The 17913-nt window shown below is 45.5% G+C and overlaps 1 protein-coding gene and 1 long non-coding RNA gene across 3 annotated transcripts; one reads left to right on the top strand and one right to left on the bottom strand.

The window, feature by feature from the left end:
• The first annotated feature begins 523 nt into the window (after nucleotides 1–523).
• LOC148216399 (uncharacterized) lies at nucleotides 524–17245 on the top strand. Of its 2 annotated transcripts, none has more exons than XR_015795485.1 (4): nucleotides 524–677; nucleotides 4100–4237; nucleotides 12498–12747; nucleotides 16895–17245. It is a non-coding gene; the product is annotated as an uncharacterized LOC148216399 (long non-coding RNA). The 2 variants fall into 2 exon arrangements; XR_015795484.1 differs by lacking the exon at nucleotides 16895–17245 and adding an exon at nucleotides 13715–16042.
• Nucleotides 7777–11075, bottom strand: CORT (cortistatin). The gene is made up of 2 exons (XM_007420114.3): nucleotides 10486–11075; nucleotides 7777–8946 (listed from the first exon to the last, which is right to left on the bottom strand). The coding sequence occupies exons 1-2, from the start codon at nucleotides 10585–10587 to the stop codon at nucleotides 8725–8727; spliced, it is 324 nt and encodes a 107-aa protein (XP_007420176.2). The 5' UTR covers nucleotides 10588–11075; the 3' UTR covers nucleotides 7777–8724.
• Nucleotides 17246–17913: the final 668 nt, after the last annotated feature.

Here is a 17913-nt window from a genome sequence, read left to right on the forward strand (position 1 = left end):
GTTGGGTCTTCCCCACTCTTGTGTAATGTCAGCAAACATATTAAAAATCCAGGCACCTCTCCAAGAGAAAGAAAGAAGGAAGGAAGGAAGGAAGGAAGGAAGGAAGGAAGGAAGGAAGGAAGGAAGGAAGGAAGGAAGGAAGGAAGGAAGGAAGGAGGGAGGGAGGGAGGGAGGGAGGGAGGGGGGAAAGGGAAAGGGAAAGGGAAAGGAAAGGAAAGGAAAGGAAAGGAAAGGAAAGGAAAGGAAAGGAAAGGAAAGGAAAGGAAAGGAAAGGAAAGGAAAGGAAAGGAAAGGAAAAAAAAGATTTTCATTTTGTCTGAATATACTGTATGGGCGATGCTAGCAACAGTGAATGGTGCATGGATCCTTAAAACGATTGTTCCTCGCCTTAGATACATAAATGAGAACCCTTTTCTTTTCTTTTCTTTTCTTTTCTTTTCTTTTCTTTTCTTTTCTTTTCTTTTCTTTTCTTTTCTTTTTGATTTCTAAATTAGACCTGAAAGAAAACATTCTAAATATTTTGTTTTTCCTTATTGTTTACTTACCACCCCTGAAAAGCAGGGGTAATGATAATAGAGATTCTTTTATATTGATTCTGTGAATTCTGGTTTCACAGGCTATTTCACATTTCTTCCACATTTACCAGGACATTAGTGAAGTGCATCTCTACTCCCTTAGTAAGTATTTTGAATCTGGCTTTAATTGGTGGTTCTCAGTAAAAAGTAAATTTCACAGACCTGAAGTCTCTCTGCCTTTGGTCCGTGGGGACAGGCAGTATCTTCTTCTAGTATTTTAGCCAAGTCTTTCCCAGGCAGAGAAGGATGTACTGGGAGAGAGAATTAGGGAAGGCTTGTGCAGTTAGTTTAATTCTATCACAGAAGAAGAGGAAACCCTATGCCAAGCCTCCTTGGCTACCAGCTGCTTGCATTCCCAAGTCCTTCGTCCTTTTGAGAAGGAAAGGCCAAGACTGAACCGGGTGCCGTCTCTGCCACTGAACCGCAGTTCCCCCCTTGCACCCCACGTAAGGACTGCCAGTCCACAAAAGCAAATGTGGAGCTGTTGTATATGAATCAGCCCAGTGTTCTTCTGGGGTCTGTTTTGTCTTCGCTGGTGGGCAGCCGCTCTTCTGGATTTTGCTCAGCAGCCCGAGGCACCGAGCCTTTGGCGAGCAAGGCAGGCACTCCTCCAGCACTGAGCTACAGTCTTCTTGAGATACAGAGATGGCATCTGAATTACTTGGAGATCATCCAGCGGACTTCCGAGTCAAGATACCTACGTGCTCTAGATACCTGATAGAGGGGGGTTCCAACCTGCGACAAGAACTGCCACCTCTCTGCTTCTTGTTTTAAAGATCAACTGTGTTGAGAGAGTCTGTAATTACCTTGCCATTTTATCACAGGCAGAACTCATTAGCGGGGATGTCTGTCCCCCAAGGTGCCAAATGCTGCTTGTCACCGACCACTCTATAGTACTTTCCTCTTTAGCTCTCCTGTTTTGCAAAATCAAATCCATGCCTTTTGCCCTCCGCAGAGGGGAAATAGGAACTGATGGCTGGACAAAAAGTAAATAATAAGCAGATTTCATTATCGGCATGAAGATAAGTGGGTTTGTCTGCAAATCATGATGGTTCATTTGATGATGCTAAAAGGATTTGCAGCCCCATACAGCTGTGTTTACTACATACTGACTCAGAGTAAGAGTCATGGCTGGGTTCAGCTATTGCCTAAAAAGTCCTATGTTGGTTTGTTTGATTTGGCATAGCAAGGGATGAACCCAGATAGTTTCACTTCTCATTGCAAGAAGTAAACTGCATATAAACCAGAAACCTCCCAGTTCAAATCCCACCAGGCACCAGGGCCAATAAGCTGAGGATATACAGTATATGCCTGTGTATTTTCAGCTAATACCAAAACCATGTACTACATGATGTTCAGACCAGCAGGTACTATTACTCATCTGAAGCTTGTCGGATGCACTAAACATAGACTGATGTACCTTTTTTTCTGAGCCCAAAGTCTCATTTCCATCATTGTGAGAAGCAGTGAACAAGTGTTGAAAGATAATGGGTGATATTCTCAGGAGCAGATGTCATGTTGGCTCAGAGCTTAGATGCAAGTCATAAAACCCACTGATTTCCAATCAATTGCATCTGACCATCTTCAGCTTTATGAGAAGAGCCACCCCAACATGACGACTCCTTCCTTTGCTCAGTCGATCCTGCACCTTCAAGAGAAGATGAACGGGCTTTTGCTCGTGTCATTTCAAAGACGGCCCGTTCTTTTTCTCCCTGTCCCTCCTTTCATCTTGTTGATGGGCTGCCAAAGAGTAGTTGGATGAAGCTAGATCAAAGCCACCGTGAGGGCATGCCGGGCTGTCGTTTGGAGCATTTTCCTGAGCAGGAGTCTTTCCTTATTCTTGGAGCAAATGCCCAGTCTGGTTGTCACAACCATGAGAAGACCGGTATCAGCTGAAGTGTGTGTGCAACAGCAGTACAAGCACTAGACTCAAGCCCTGTTTCTGAGCCTGAATCTGATCACAGATCCCAAATTAGGACCCTAAAAACAGTGCCCCATGAGCTGGGTGAAAGAAGAAGAGGCAAAAAGAGCAACTTCTGGCATTCTTTTTAAAACAGCATTTTTGAAGACTGAAATGTTCGTTGGAGACAGCTCAAGGAGGGGAGAACCCTGATGATGTTGGCGTTTCAGCAGAACTGATAGAGTTGGACTGGCTTCTCATCTCATCTTGTCTCTCTCTTTCCTTCACGTGCCCGTGTGGGTGTTTGGATTTTCACTGAGTCCACAGGAACTGAGGAGGATGAGACAATCCTTTTCTCACTGCTGCTAATCCCAGTTGAAAGTGAGCTCCTGGCACTGCTCTCTGAAGAAGAAAAGAGCCGGATTCCGACTGGCTTCATGGATACATCCGTGTCATTTTCTTGGCAACAGTCTGGATTGGCTTTCTCTGCAATTTCTCCCCTCGGTTCCCCAGTCCAGCCTGTGGTCCTGAGATTCCCTTGAGATCCCATCCAAGTCCTAATCAGGCCGACCCTGCTTAGGTTCTGAGCATAAACAAGGTCTGGCAGGTGCTACTTCCCACAGAGACCGCTTTCAAAGGCTAATTATGCATTTAGCATCATAACTACCTCCAGTTTTATAGCATGCAGTTGGAACCAGTTCCCCCCCCCCAGATCTGATTTGGTGGGGAGCTTGAACTGGCTGTCTCTGCGATGATGGTCTCTCCAACCCAGTTAGACTCCAGCTTGGCCAGCGTCCTTCCCAAACCTCTTGTGCCAGGTTTGCTGCTGTAAAGCAGGACTAAATAAAATGAGCATGCAAAGCAGGTCGTATTCTCGCTTGATTTGTTGACTTGGCTCAAGCGATAGAATTTGCACCCAGACAGTAAACAGTTCGGAGAGCATTGGTGGCCAACGGTAATGCCCTCATTTGTGGAAAACATGCCTCAGGGTGCTTAGCTACTTATGCTACATAAATGCTCCACGCACATTGTCCTGATTTCTGCCCTTGAATCGAGCTCAGCCTTTCCCAGTGTGGGGCCTCCAGATGTGTTGGGATTAATCCCAGAATTATGGAAATTGTGGTCCCAGTGTATCTGAAGATCAGCCAGCTGGAGAAGGCTGTGTTAGACCATCCAGCCTAGGGGTGGAACATGAAGTCTCTCGGTTTGTATTATTTCATCTCAGAATGTTTGGGTGTCCCCAGTTCTGCCTCCCTAAGCTGCAGGTTGGGGCTTTTCATCTCCCCCACCTTAATTTCTTAATAAATTGTACATAATGGCATGGCTGCTTCTTTATTAGGGGCCCTTTAGCATTATGGAAGCGTTGGTTTTCCATAACTGTCCTGAAATAGAAGTAAAACAATCATTCTACTAATTCAGCTAACGATGAAATTGGTACCTCAGGGAAAGAGCTGGAGAGTGACATCAGTTAAACAAGAGGATCCCCCAAACGACAAAAAGATTAGCTCCCAAATGCTAAGCATGCTCAGTGGACTCCAGAAAAAGGGGAAAAAAGCTATAAAAAGCCTGGACGTTTGTTTTTCCTCTTCCCTCCCTAATATTTTTCTTTTGTGCTATGTCTTAGATCTCTGAGGCAAGGGACAAGAATTTCCATAAGGAAAACCAAACCAGGAAGTGGGACCTCTCCTGTGTCTGGACTAGGGAATCTGAACCTATGATGAATTATTGGCAGTGTCGATACGCTTAGCCTGGAGAAGAGAAGGTAAAGCAGAGATAGGATTGTGGTCTTCAACTATCCAAACAGCTGCCATGCTAAGGATAGATCAGGCTAGTTATCTGTTTCTCCAAAGGCAGATCCAGAGGCACCAAAAATTTAAGAAATCCATTTTGGGATAAGCATTTCTCGTTACCTTTTTAGTAAATACCTTTCAGGGAGTGTTCAGTTCTTTTTAACTGGCTGTATTTACTTCAGGAAGGCTTCCATTGTTCTCTGCAAGTCCTGCCAGGGACAAAGATTTGGACTAGAAAGACTTTCAGGGGCACTTCCAAGAATGATGAGCCATTAGCAGCTCTGGGGACAGAGCAGGTCAAGGATATCTGGCTCCATTGAAGCTGGAGCTTGTTAAGTTTCCCAATCCTTTCACCTTCTGTTTCTGTTACCTCTTTGGTTCTCAAAGAAAGGCCAAGTGTGTGAATGGCATCTGGCTAATGGGAGTTGATGTGTTTTTATGGAGGCACCCTAATGAAGGCTGAAAGGTTTTAGAAGTCTTCCCCGCTTGCCTCCCAGTTGCTCTGTACCTCTAAGCATCTTCTCAGGGTAAAATTGCAATTTCACACCTTCAGAAAAGAAGATCGGGCGGGGAGAGAAGGGCAGTGGTGTTGGCAGGACTGAAAATAAAGCAACAAGCCAGGAAAGTGAGGTAGACCTGGTTCACCGTCGCAAGAGAACGTGTCTCCTATCAGAGCTGACTGTTTTACTTCCAGCCACAGCATGCTAGGATCCGTATGCTGGATTGCCAAAAGCATTTTCAGGCAAGGCTGTCTCTGTGTGTTAAGAACTGGCCAGATCTGTTTCTCTTGGATGGAACAAGCAGGAGAGAACTCAGCTTGCATTTCCCAAATCTTCCCAGGCAGGTACTTGAGCTCAGAAAACTGGCCTTTCGTCTCTCTGGTCATGTCCTGTGAGTGTGGATAGAGGAGCGGAAATTGCAAGGCACAGGAGGAGGAGGAGAACAAATGCCAGATTTCAGTTTTTAAAAGCTTTTCTTAAAAAGAAAACATTGACGGGGATTCTCTTAGCAAGACTATCTTTTGAGATGGACGTATTTTGGATCCGAATTCGATTTCAGCGGTGCATTCTGGCTGCATGCTGTGAGGTGGGACAGCTGAGGAGGACAGCTGATTTACCTCCAGATGCTCAAACTTTCCTGTTTCTGTCAGACTTCGTGTTTTTTTCATTGCATGGTGGTGCTCAGAAAAAAGTAATAATCCACCCATCCCGGCGTGTCAGGTCATCCTAAAAAGCAAAACTGGGAAGAAGGTCTCCCAAAGACTTTTGGATTTCACCACTTTTTTTTCATGATGATACACTGACATACCCACGTTTCTACATCCGTTTATTTCCAGATGCCCCCTCGGTTGAGAAAAAAGCCAGTTTGGACCTGTCCGCCTGCCATTTGGTGCAAAAGAGCTGCTCATCCATTCTGATTAGGCAGACCTCTGAAGGTGGGCGGAAAGGTGAGGCCTGGACAGCTGCCCCGTGTGCTGTGAAAACAGCCCCATATGGAGAGCTCTAATATCTATTAACAGGCATCTGCGAGCTAAATTGAAAGAATAATGGCTCATCCCTTGGCGTGGCAGCCGCGATGAGGCAGCCTTCAGCACCAATTCATCAGAGGCAATTTCTGGTCCTTACAACCCTGTTAAATTCAGCCTGGCGGGTAGGCAGGGAATTGAGCCCATGTCAGTTGGCAGGATGGTGTGATTTTCTTCTTCTTTTTCTTGTTAATGGCCTCCCTCACCCCTGATACCATGTGATTCTTCCCCTCTGATTCTTTTCCTGGGTCTTCTCACTTGCGCGGGGAAGCACCTGGTTTTCAGGGCGCCTCCGCATGACTTGGGGGGAACCGGACAAATTGGTAATTATGGTGGCAGAGGAGGCCCCAATGCCTGCGCTTCTGTGGGTGCACAGAAATATTCCCTGGAGCAATGGATCGAGGATGGACGGCGTTGCTCTCCATGCCGCACCATAGATTGCACCTATGTTTACAGTACATGCGTGCTCTGCGCCTGACCTCCATCATGGACACGTTCAATGATCTTACTCTACGTTGCTCTTCTTGTTTTTTCCTTTCCTCCCCGCCCCTTTAATTCTGACCCCCTACTTGGTTTCCTCCTACTTTGCTTCTTCAAAGCTTGTTGAGACCTTCATCGTTCTGGTCAATGTGATCATTTTGGCTTCATTGCCATCCTGAATTAGCACATCAGTTGCTGTTCATATGGGGTGAGAAACTGCCTGCCTGTCTCTCTCTGGTGGCATTTTCTCCCCGGGGAAAGGTTTTGCCAAATTTAATATCCAATCGACTTGGTGGTGCTCCTGCCTTTTAGCTTTTGCTCAAGATGGTTTTAATGTATAATGTTTTATTGAATATTTTATGGGTGAGACAAGACGGGTGAGTTTTCAGCTCGTTCATACTCACCGTCGCGCCCTCGTTTAGCAGAGGCAGGAGAAGAAGTAATAAAACACTATGTTGGTATGGGGCACGAAAGTAATAACTGAGCCAGACGCTAAAATTACTAGAAGAGGATTGGCTTTTCCCCCCAGAGGAGAAATTGCAGTGGTATGCTCAGATATACAGAAAAACAGCCTTGCACCTCTCTGCTGAAATCTGACGTGTGGAAACCAGCCCTGCCTTCGTGCATACATATGTGCCGCTCAGCTTGCGCTTTTGCAGAGAACGCAAAAGAGTTATGTTCACAGAAGGCACTGGACCACAGACTGCCTTTTGGGGTGTTGTCAATGTGCAGCTTCTGTGCTTAGCTTGTATTCACTGTGCTGGGTGAGCCCGTCAAATTAGACTAGCTGAGAAATTGAACTAATTTGACTGCTTAGCCATGGGGGTGCCCGTCCTGTAAACTTAGTCAGTGCTTTCTGTGAAACCATCGATTTATGGAGCCTTTTGATTCACGGAGATACGCTTCCATTCAGATTGGACTTCTCAGTCCTGTTCCCTGAAAGAAAATGCAGCCGTTCCACTTCTGTTCCCATCTTGCTGGGCTCATAAGCTGCAGACGCTGGCGTTTTGAGCCAGAAACCTACCTTCGCAACACTCCTTTTGTTTCTATTTCCATCTCCTCTTTTAGCAATAGTCATTGCAGACGAGTTCGGAACTGGCCGAGTTTTCTTCTCTGCCAGTCTGCCGCTTATCTTACGCTGAAGCCCAGGTTTCAAACTAAAGCAGTGCTTTGAATCCTACAGTGGTTGTAGCTTGTTTGCATATTCATGCTCGTACCCAGCTTTTAGAAACACAAGCATGAAAGCAAAACCATGTTCTTAAATCGATTCCTAAGCTTCGTTTTGTTTTTACGAAGGTTGCATCCAACATCTTGCCGAAGGTTAGCCAGAGCAGAAATGGGCTGTTGTTCATTTGTCACCAGTGAAGGATTGGAGGTGATACCATGGACTATTAGCTAACATCCTGACTGCTCAGGGCAAAACCTGGCTTTTGGAAGATGTAGCTTGTGGGAAGTAATTGAAAAAAGTTTGTTCGTGGGGATGGGATGATCACCTTGAGTTTAGCAGCAGGATCGTGTATTGCTAGCCAATGTGCCTAGGGGAAGGGCTGGCCCCATAGCCGAGGCTTTGATTTGAGCACTGAGGCTATTGTCTGTAGTACCCTTCCTTTTCCACCCCAAACATTGCTCCAGAACGCGAGCAGGTTTTGAGCAAAGCTGAGTAAGAAGTAACCGGTCCTCATTTGAAATTGACCGGTCCTCATTTATTCTGCTTCAGAGCTAACAATGCCTGCACGTTTGCTGTTGTAACCACAGCACGCCTAGTAGATTTGAGAGCAAACTGTTTCCCCGTGAAACTCCCCACCTCAAGACGGCTTTAAGAGGGATTAGAACAAATTTGTGGAACACCACAATATCTGTCTGTAGCTGCTAGTCCTACCCGTTGCCTCAAATATCAACTCTTCTTAGGTTTTGACATTTTCCTGAACTTTTTCCCAGATTAAAGTCAGGAGCTGTACTCCCCCTAGCTTTTGAAAGAGAGACAGAGAGACAGAAAAATCAGCGTAAGACTGTGCGTCCCAAGGTCCTCAGGCCATGCTTTATTTGTCAGTGAAATCATCATGAAATCAAAGTTTGAGCTCAGTTCTTTGATGAGGAAAAGGAGAAAAACGAAAAGAGAAGGAGGTGCGACACCACAGAAGGGCAACAAGAGTTTGCCACAGTTTAGCCAGACCACGGATGGGAAGTGATTAGCAACAACCGAACCAGTCCTTTGCCGCAGTCCCTTCAGCGATTCCGTTGGATCTGCAGCGCTTTGCAAATACACGTGGACTTACTTATGTCGCGAAATGGGATGGGGAAGCCCCCTCCCCACTTTCTGCAGATCAAAACTCAGCTGGAAGGGACAGGAGCAACGCCGGCAGGCCTGTGATTTGTCTTTTTCTTCTTTCTGGCCCATTGGCAATCATACGCAGCAGGACAGCTCCAGAAGCCAGAAAGGTGGCGGATGGTTTGTTAGCAGGCAGTGAACGTTTTCCAAAAGAAGTTTTTACACGGAGCTTTGCGATCCCGCTGGGTGGTGTGCAACACCTGCCCCAGCATCACGGGCTCTTCCTCCAATTTTCTTTCCAGAGGGTTCTCGAAGTCAGAAAAAGCCCCTGCGTCACGATCTTCATCTACTATGTTCAGGAGCCCTTGTAGCATTTTCAGAAGAGCCTTCCGAGCTTTGAATTGCTCCTATAGTCATGAAGAAGGCAGGAGAGAGAGAGAAGGGGGGGGGGGAGAGGCACAGAGGAAGGGACTGTGAGATTTTTCATCCTTGCAGGAAAGGGGTTTTCTTTTAAGGGGGGAGGAATTCACACAGGGATTATAATAATCACATCCAATTTTAGATTTTGAAGACCCCTTCCCATCGCTATCAGGAAACCATAGTAGAAATGGCAGATGCTTGACGTTAACAAGACCCTTCCACCTCCCAAGGGAATTCTTTTCATTGTCTTAGGTCATCTTGAAAAGCTAATCAAGACTGGACCTGGTTTGAACCCAGACGGGAGAAAATCCAGGACATCCCAGGGCCATAGGCTGGAGAGGGAAACGGAAGAAACACCCAGAAAAAGCCACCCCCAGTTGCAAGCCACCCTTCAAGAAAATAACATGGCGGTTTCCATGTCACCAGAAGTCGAGCTTGACTTAAATGTAACTTCACATTTCTTGACGCAACAGGTCTATCAGTGATTTATGCCTCTCTCCCTCCCAGTTTCAGAGGCTGGTGGGAAGCAAACAAGTGGATATCCTCACGTGCCCCTCCTGGTCTTCTCAGGGCCGTGGGGCATCTGGGTGGCTACTGCAGGAGACAAAACCCAGGACCCAAAGGATCATTGGTCTTTTCAGCAGGGTTGCTCTTATGTCACATTCTCAGTCATTTAGGGGATATACTTGGCACCCAGATAGCTTTTGAAAGGGCCTCGTTCCAATACTTTGAAGAGCCATCTGCGGTTATTGCTACAACACTGGGCTGTGCCAGATGCTCTGGCATATGGGAATATAAGAAGCCGCTAATTCTACCCTTTCTGACAGTGTGTAACAAGGTCTCTGCAGGAGGATTTCTCCCTACCTGCTCCTGCTCCTTTCGACTGGAAGAGCTCGGGTTTAAATTTTCCATGAGCATCTGGTAACCTCAACCACGTAGATAAAGTCCGTCCCTAACCAAAGCACCAACAATTTATGTCCCTTCCAATGGATTTGGAACACCACTGATGATGCCACAAAGGTTATTTAAAAAAAAAAACACCTGTCCTAGTCTGCATTTGTCTTGGGCACAGCCTAATGAAACAAGGAGGGCTCTCTGTGTGTGTTTAACAAAAAACCTCTTCCCCTTTTCTTCCTTCTCTGGGTAGAAGGCACACCTAGACCTGGAGGACTTGCTTCTGAGGGAACTCATAAAAGGTAGCATTGTTATTTTTTTAAATTCTATTCACTCTTCCTTCTGGCACAGTGCAAGATTAAACTAGACATCTACATTAAGGCTCTCTTCCTTCTGGTCAATTCAGTTGTCTTTTTTCCCAATACGTGCTTTGTCTCCAATTTCTCCTCTTTGTCTTCAGAGGGACCATCTCCTTAACACACACCCTTTTAGTATTATGAGAAAATCTTTTCCATGCACCGACGCCCCACCAGCCAGAAGCGTTGACTACGTTATTATTTTCTATAAAGCCCAATTCCTTAAAAGCCTCCTCTTCCTCAGACTCTGAAGGGGTGTCATCTTTTCCAACTCACCCTGCTGCTCTGTGCAGAAAAGTTATCTTCTCCCGGCAGGGCAGCCGCACGCATACTCCACGTCAGCAGAAGCACTGCAACGAACCTGGCCACCATCTGCATGATGGAGAGATCTCAGAAGCTCTTGGGAGAGGCTGAGAGGCAGACCAGCTCCAGTATATTCTGCCTGGCTGCAGCATCTCCTTTTATAAAACCCTCCCTGAGCTGTGCCAGGTGACAGAGACAGGAAAAACTGTCTCCCAAGCCAATGAAATTTCAGAGGAGTGGCAGCATCAGCCTGTTTGAGGAATGAGGAATCTGTGATGATCCAGAAGTATGGCAAACCCCAGGGGGTACTTGTGATTTAACAAGAAGATAATTCCGCTAGATGATGAAGGTGGTGGTGATGATAATGATGACGATGATTGAAATCTAGACACAAATTTGCCCATGTTCTTAAATCTGGACATTGAGAAAAATTTCCAGGGTTGTGTAAAACTGTTGCCTTAAGTCCTATGGATCCTTAAGTGCAGAAGTGAAGAAATTGTTCTGCTTCCCTGCGTTCCCTTATGCTTTTTTTTTTTTTTTTTTTTTGACAAAAGATGTCGTTCCGTAGATTTCCTCCCCACTCCAGGCTAAGTCCAGCGAAGAGCAGAAGTGAGAGCAGAAATGAAAAAATTCAAGGCATTGGATACACAGACTCTTAGCATGCATAATCCTGTGTGTTCAGAAAGAACTCGAGTTAAAGTAAAACCTCCAAAACAAAGGGGCTCCAAGGTTCAAGGAAGATTTTTTCCCCCTGTTAAATGCAAATTCCCTTCCCCGGTGGGGCTGAATTCTACCCTGAGAGAGCAGAATTTGAAGAATCATCTGTATGTTGATGATTCCCTCCCATCACAAGTGAGAAGCTGGTTTTACCAAAGGATGAATTGCTTACAGGGAACTGTTGAAATCAGGGGCCATAATCATTGGTCAGAATGACAGAATATGAAGTATCAGCCTGTGCTTTTAAAACAGCATCCATTCAGTGTATTCTTCATTCTCACCCTCCCCAGGTAAATATGCTAAAGTTTTTAGTTGATTAATTTACTGCTGACAATTGGCAACTTTATAGATCTGTATCGTATTGGTGTGACTGCTTGGTACACATGTAACCACATATGTTATTGTGGTTTCCTGCTGGACTTCTCTTTGGGTTGGTGGGATTTTTAGAGCAACATCTTCCTTTGCCTTTAAAAGCTCTCTGGCTTCGCTTGTTCAGAATATGAGGAGGATTCCAAAGCCAGGCCCAGCACTGCAATGTTCCTTTAAAGAACATGCCCAGGAAAATTGAATTGGCACATAAATAGCAATTTTAAGAGTCTATTATTTTGAATTGCAGTGTAAAAATTAGAAATAGCCAACAGCTAAAGATTGAGAAAGGGAAGTTATGTAAGATATCTCTGGAGAACATAGAAGTTAAATACACACACGTACACGCACACAGATACTTTGCTAGAGATATTACTATATTACAGATATATTTAATGAAGTGGATATTTCAACAAATTTGGGTTGTTGAGGGGACTTTTTATACAGTGCTTGAGTTATGGGAGAAAAGAGAGGGAATCTTTGAGAAATCTACACACTACCCTCTTTTTTCATGGTGAATTTGTTCATCTAAAAAGGAAGTCGCAGGGACCTTTGGTTGTGCCAGGTAGAGTTTATGAGAGTGGATGTCCTACACATCTGGACGGTACTAGATGGGGCCCCATGCCCTAACCCCAGAAGATCCAGTGTTCTTTAATCTGGTGGAAGGTAATTTCACTGGAACGCCTGCTTCCTTCCACTTTTAATTTGGGGAAAGGTGGTTCTTCAGTGATAATCCCCTTTCTTTGCAGGCAGAAGATCTCGGGTTTAACCCCTGGCACCTCCAGGAATTAATTGAGAAAGGGCTATAGCTTGCAGGGAATGTTCTCGGGTTCAGTCTGTTCCACTGGGCTTTCTAACAACCTCACTGTTTCACCTTATATTTTCCACCTTTATCCTCCTAGCTCGGATGCTCTGGATGTGCACAGTAAGCGCCTGGGGAAAAGATTGCCTCTGGGAGCCCCCAGTCCACTCTAAAGGGCTCTGGAAATGAATGCGTGCAACATGAAAAGGCCAGGCTGCTTGTTGGAGCATCCATCATTTTTATGACTTTGTGCCATCTCTTTGAAGCCAGTTTTGCTGCAGGCCCCAGCAGAACGGACTCAAGGAAGGGACCGAGCACAGAAGCAGGAGTGTGACCCAGTGGGAAAACTGGTAAGTGAACTGGGCATCTTGATGGACAGGTTTAGAAGTTCTCCATCCGGAGCGTAGCCCATACTGAGGGGGGTGAACCACAGATCCGACAAAACAAACTTTTTATCCTAACTCTTTAAAGAAAAGCATTCATCATCTTATTCAGATTTGAGCCTAAAGCACAGGAATGCAATAGGACTGCAGTGTTGTGCAATCTCTGAGATTGGGGCCTTGCTCTGATCGGCAGTCTTTGGCTCTGCACAGACCTATGCTTCCCCTGGAAAACCCACTTGCGTCCTTCTTCCTGAGATGCCGAGGTGTCGCAATGTTTGCTCAACAGCCTCACACAACTCTGCCATCCTGAAACCCAGTCTTCTCATCATGCTGGTGTGATGGAGAGCCAGTTTGGTGTACTGTAGCATAGTGGCGAAGGTGCTGGCCTAGAAACCAGGAGGGTGTGAGTTGTAGACCTCCCTTAGGCATGAAAGCCAGCTGAGTGACTTTGGGTCAGTCACTGTCTCACAGCCCAACCCACCTCACAGGGTTGTTGTGGGGGAAATAGGTGGCAGGAGCATTAGGTATGTCCACCACCTTGAATTATATATGTATAAAGGTGTGATAACAATCAATAATAATAATAATAAAATAACGTAGCTAGAACAGAATGGCTGCTGGTTAATTCACATATTTAATTAAAGGTGAGACTCACAGTCAATTTGTCATTTGAGTCAACCTCAGGGACTGCTGAACCTCTGATTCCAAACTTGCCTTCCAGCTAAGGGGTGTGTGTGTGTACATACATACATACATACATACATACATAGGAGAATCTTAGATGACTCAACACTGAGACATGTAAACACTGAACATTCAGCCTGACTGCTGACACACTCTTTAACATTGTTTTCTGTGTAAGTAAATAAGAGAAAGTTTCCTATTATCCTCCTTGTGTTTTTCTGCAATTGTTGTATTTGGTCTCTTTATCTAGAGCTGGGGAAGTACAGAAAACTGCAAAAAAAAAAAAAAAAAAATTACGGGGCGGAAGGAGCAACTTCCTCTATGAGGAAATGTTACAACATTAGAACAATATTCGGATCCAGTGATATAATGGCAATTGGGCAACGGACTGATGGATTGGAGATGGATTTTGCAGAATGCCATCGTAAAAGCGGTCTGGTGCTACTTGAGATTCAATTTTGGAATATGACCCTTTTTTCAGCACCTTGGAGAGAGCCAGGCTTCTCCTCCAAGAAAGGAGAAAGGACTTGACTTGACTGCCAGATTTTAAACAAACAAACGCCAAATCCTGTGTGATCTTAAAAGTTCCTCTGCTTACAGGTGTCACTGTAAAAGAAACTTTTTCCCAGAATGTAGCCTCCAGCCCTGCTGAGCAAACCATAATAAGCCCTACAAATGTACTGTTCGTCAGTTGGTCAAAATGCCAGTTGTATTGAGGGACACCGTTATTCTGTCTGTAATTCTGTATCAAGAATCTTTTGACCAAGAACTACCGTAGCCTGTGCCTGTCCCAGGAACACCAACCTCTCAAGTGAAAATCCCAATCTTTGTCATTTATCTTCTATTTGACATTTCAGGAAGGAACATCCTGAAATATTTATCGGTCAGAATAAGATGTATCAGACCCTAGGGTTGAAAATGAGCAATCGTGCCCACGTTTCCATTTTTACGAGCCCTGCCCTCAGATACATGGCCATATTACTAAAGTCTTCCAGATGTGCTAGCCTACAGTTCTGGTGGAAAGATGGGAGTTGTAAAAAAGTGCCAACTCTGATTTAGCTCCTCTAGCGTGACTGACTTCCGACCTAGACTTTTGGCAGCCAAGGACAGGGATGGCTTTATCATGAAGCAGAAAGAGGCATTTGCCTCAGAGAGAAGAGGAGGAAGAGGTTGCTGGGAGGGAGCAGCAAGGTATCAGAGGAAGAAGCAGCGTGTGATACAGTAGAGCTGCTCTGGGCCCCCTAAGCTATTTAATTATGGTAAGGGCCACAAAGCATGGGATCTCATGGCCGAGGTTGAAGAATTAACCAGCTCCCAGTTCTGTTAACCTGTAGGCAGTCTGAAAGCCTTTGGTTCTCGGCCCCCGGGAGGTAGCAAAATCTTTCTGGATGCAAGAACTTGCGCCCTCTAGCCTAACAGACAAAATGACCAGCTTTTATTTGTTCAAAATAAAACAAAAACAAAGGACTTTTTTTTCTGGAAAGAACTAACATTTGTGGATGTCCCTGGCCAACTTGACACAATTTCCTCGTATTCCTAGACGTGAGCTGGCCGCTGCTAATTATTCCACCGAGGAAGTTAAGGGGTGTAGCCTGGAAGGTAAATACTCTTGTGAAAAAGGTTCTCTTCCTGCTAGGATTTTCAGTTCTGAGCCTACTTGCTCTTTCTGCTAAAATAAAACTGAAGTGTATGAAATTAAATTAGCCCTGTGAGGTATTCTGCGTCATCAAATCTCTTCCAAATTCTGGTTTTATTGCTCCACCAAGTATTTGAGTGCATATTGGTTAATGCCACTTCGTGAGATTACAAGTACGTTTTTTTCCAGATTTCTTTCAGTGGGGTGTTTTACCAATATGTTAGCAAGGTATGTGCAGAGATAAATCACTGCCGTACGCAGCAAAGGACTCTAAAGTCAATCCTATGCCTGCGATGATCTTGCAACAAGGATTTGGAGAGAATTCTTTCAGCATGGGATGGGAGTTCAAAGAACTGTATGTTGTTGTTCTGTCTTGTGAACTGACTTACATTTCAAATACTGGCTTGGAGCAGAGAGAGAGAGAGAGGCCGATCAACTCAAGGCAGAGTCTTTAATTTGCGGTCATTCCATCTACCTACCTTATCAACGAGGCTGTATGAGGATTCCTCTTCCTCTCTGGTGTCCTGGTATACATCTGAGGTCTTGTTGAACGGCTTTTGGTCCAGGTTGTTAGAGGGTGTATTCTCCTGGGTGTCAGCCCCTCCAGTCCCCACAGTCAGAACCAGGAGCACCACTCCTAGCAGGAGAGGCTTCATGATAGGTAGAAAGGGCTGGAGTCTCCTTGGGTGAGTGGAAGGAACAGGCGCAAGGAGAACTTATGCGGGTGGGTGGGGTGTTGCTCTCCTTATGTAGCCTTTGCTAAGCTCTGTGGAGGGACCCACACCTCTTTCTGGACTAGAACCAAATGCAGTTTAAGAACAGAAATGGGGTACATGCTGAGCTTGTTTCATGGACCATTGGGTGGACAATATTCCATCAATCACTCCATAGTGGTTCCATCTGGCAGCCTTGCTGAACCAGGAACAGATGTAAGATTAGTTGGGAAAGTGTAGAAAAAATAAGTGCAAAAGGAAGATCTTGATACGACTTCCACAGTAGTAACAACGGTTGATGTCTAGCTGAACCCACAGCCCCGCTCCCCAGAAATCTGTTCCACTCAGATTCACTTTCCGCCTAACAGGAGAATTTTGTCTGAGAAATTTACCAAACTTTGGGTGTGAGGAGCTGCTCTTTTTCTCTCATCCTGCATTTATTTTTAACAATGTCTGCTTCCTCTCAGTACTGGGAGATGTTTGTATGGGATTCTAGCTCCCATTCACCCTCCCAAAGAAGTAAGGGGTGGAAAAAGAAGAGTCAGGCATGATTCTTGGACAGAAGGCGCTTCTAAGTTAGAAAAGCAACTTGCCGTAATCTAGTGCCAGAATTAAATAAAGTACCATCCCTAAATCTATATTTCTTTTGGGCGGGGGGAAGCCAAAAGTGCCTGCAAAAGGTGTGTGTCAAAAAAAAAAAATGCTTATGAAAAACATGTGCCTCGAAACTAGTTGAAATCAGTTGCCATTGATCATGAGATGTATTTGATGGATCCATAACTGATGGAGCCCTTCTGACCCCATAGCTCTGTGATGGACGGGTCTTTCCCAGTCTGTAACTATTTTAAAAAACTGCATAAGCTTTTGAAATGCTTTAATTATAGGGTCAACGAGAATTCCGGGAGAGGAAAACCTGTCCTTGTAGCCATCCGAGCTCATTTCAGCCATGAATTGGGCAAAAGTGCTCTCACGTGAGATGTGTGCTAGGACTGCTTGTCCAAGCATGTAGTCACAAGCATCAGTGAGCCGGATTCAAATGCATCATGGGCAATTGAGAAATTATGTACTCTTGTTTCTCCAGGTGCTTTCACCTCGTTCACGGCCACGCTGCCCCTGCAGAAGTTCTTGGCAACCCTTTGCCCAGGAATGGGACAGGAGGAAGGACGCCCTGCTGTGTGTCTCAGCCTGGTCTCCTACCAGGGCACTTTTGTTCCTCTACTACCAGAGTCCTGCCCCACTGACTCGTCCCTGGTGCTTCATCCAGTTTAGGGCAGAGACTCCTTTAAATGCAACTTGCTCCAACTTGGGCCACTAAATTTGGGCACATTAGGCCACTTTGGCTGTTCTAATTTTACAATACAGGTGCTTCTCATCTCTTTGCCAGTAAAAATGGTATGACGATAGCGGCTATCAGCTCAGATTATTGACCCGTCTGCCCTTGTATTGAGAGGTGTCCCCAGAAGTCTTCATCAGAAGCTGCAGAACCATTAGGCAAAAGGAAATGCAAAAGTTTATAGTCCAAAACAATCCAGCTGGTCTGGGCTATGATGCATCCCGAGTGCCCAGTGCTGTTACTGCCACCACAGACAGCGAATGCCACAGTTCAGCCCTGACCTGCTGGGGGTCGAACCAAACCACCTTAGCTCTCCTGACCAGCAGCAGTGATGAAAAATAAATTTAAATAAAATAGCTTTGGGGACAAATGCCAGTACCAAGAGAACTGAAGTGAAATCCAGTTTCCAAACTGAGGCCTGGAGGTCAAAGGAAGACCCCTCAGGCTTCTTGGGAAACTTGGGAATTCAGAGGAATATTGAAAGCCAGGACCTGTTGATCCAACAACCTATTTTATTTCCTGCACGCTCATCCTGGTGCTCCCCTTTAAATAGGTCTGGCCCATGAAGCAACTGCCCTGCTAGCAGCTCGAGGGGCTTCAGGGTCCTGCTTCCCTTTGCCATCACCCAGAAAAGATGACTCCAGAACGCTCAGGGGGAGCTACCAGGGAAGGCTTGCTGTGCTCCAGACCGGCAGTGCCCGAGTCACACCCAGTGTGTTTCACAGGAGCTGGAAACGTGAGTGGTCTTTGAAAGGCTGGGTGGGGAA

Source organism: Python bivittatus, unplaced genomic scaffold (assembly GCF_059951505.1).
Source record: "Python bivittatus isolate LINGU-HERP-01145 unplaced genomic scaffold, Pbiv_v1 ctg000090_np1212, whole genome shotgun sequence".
NCBI lineage: Eukaryota > Metazoa > Chordata > Lepidosauria > Squamata > Pythonidae > Python > Python bivittatus.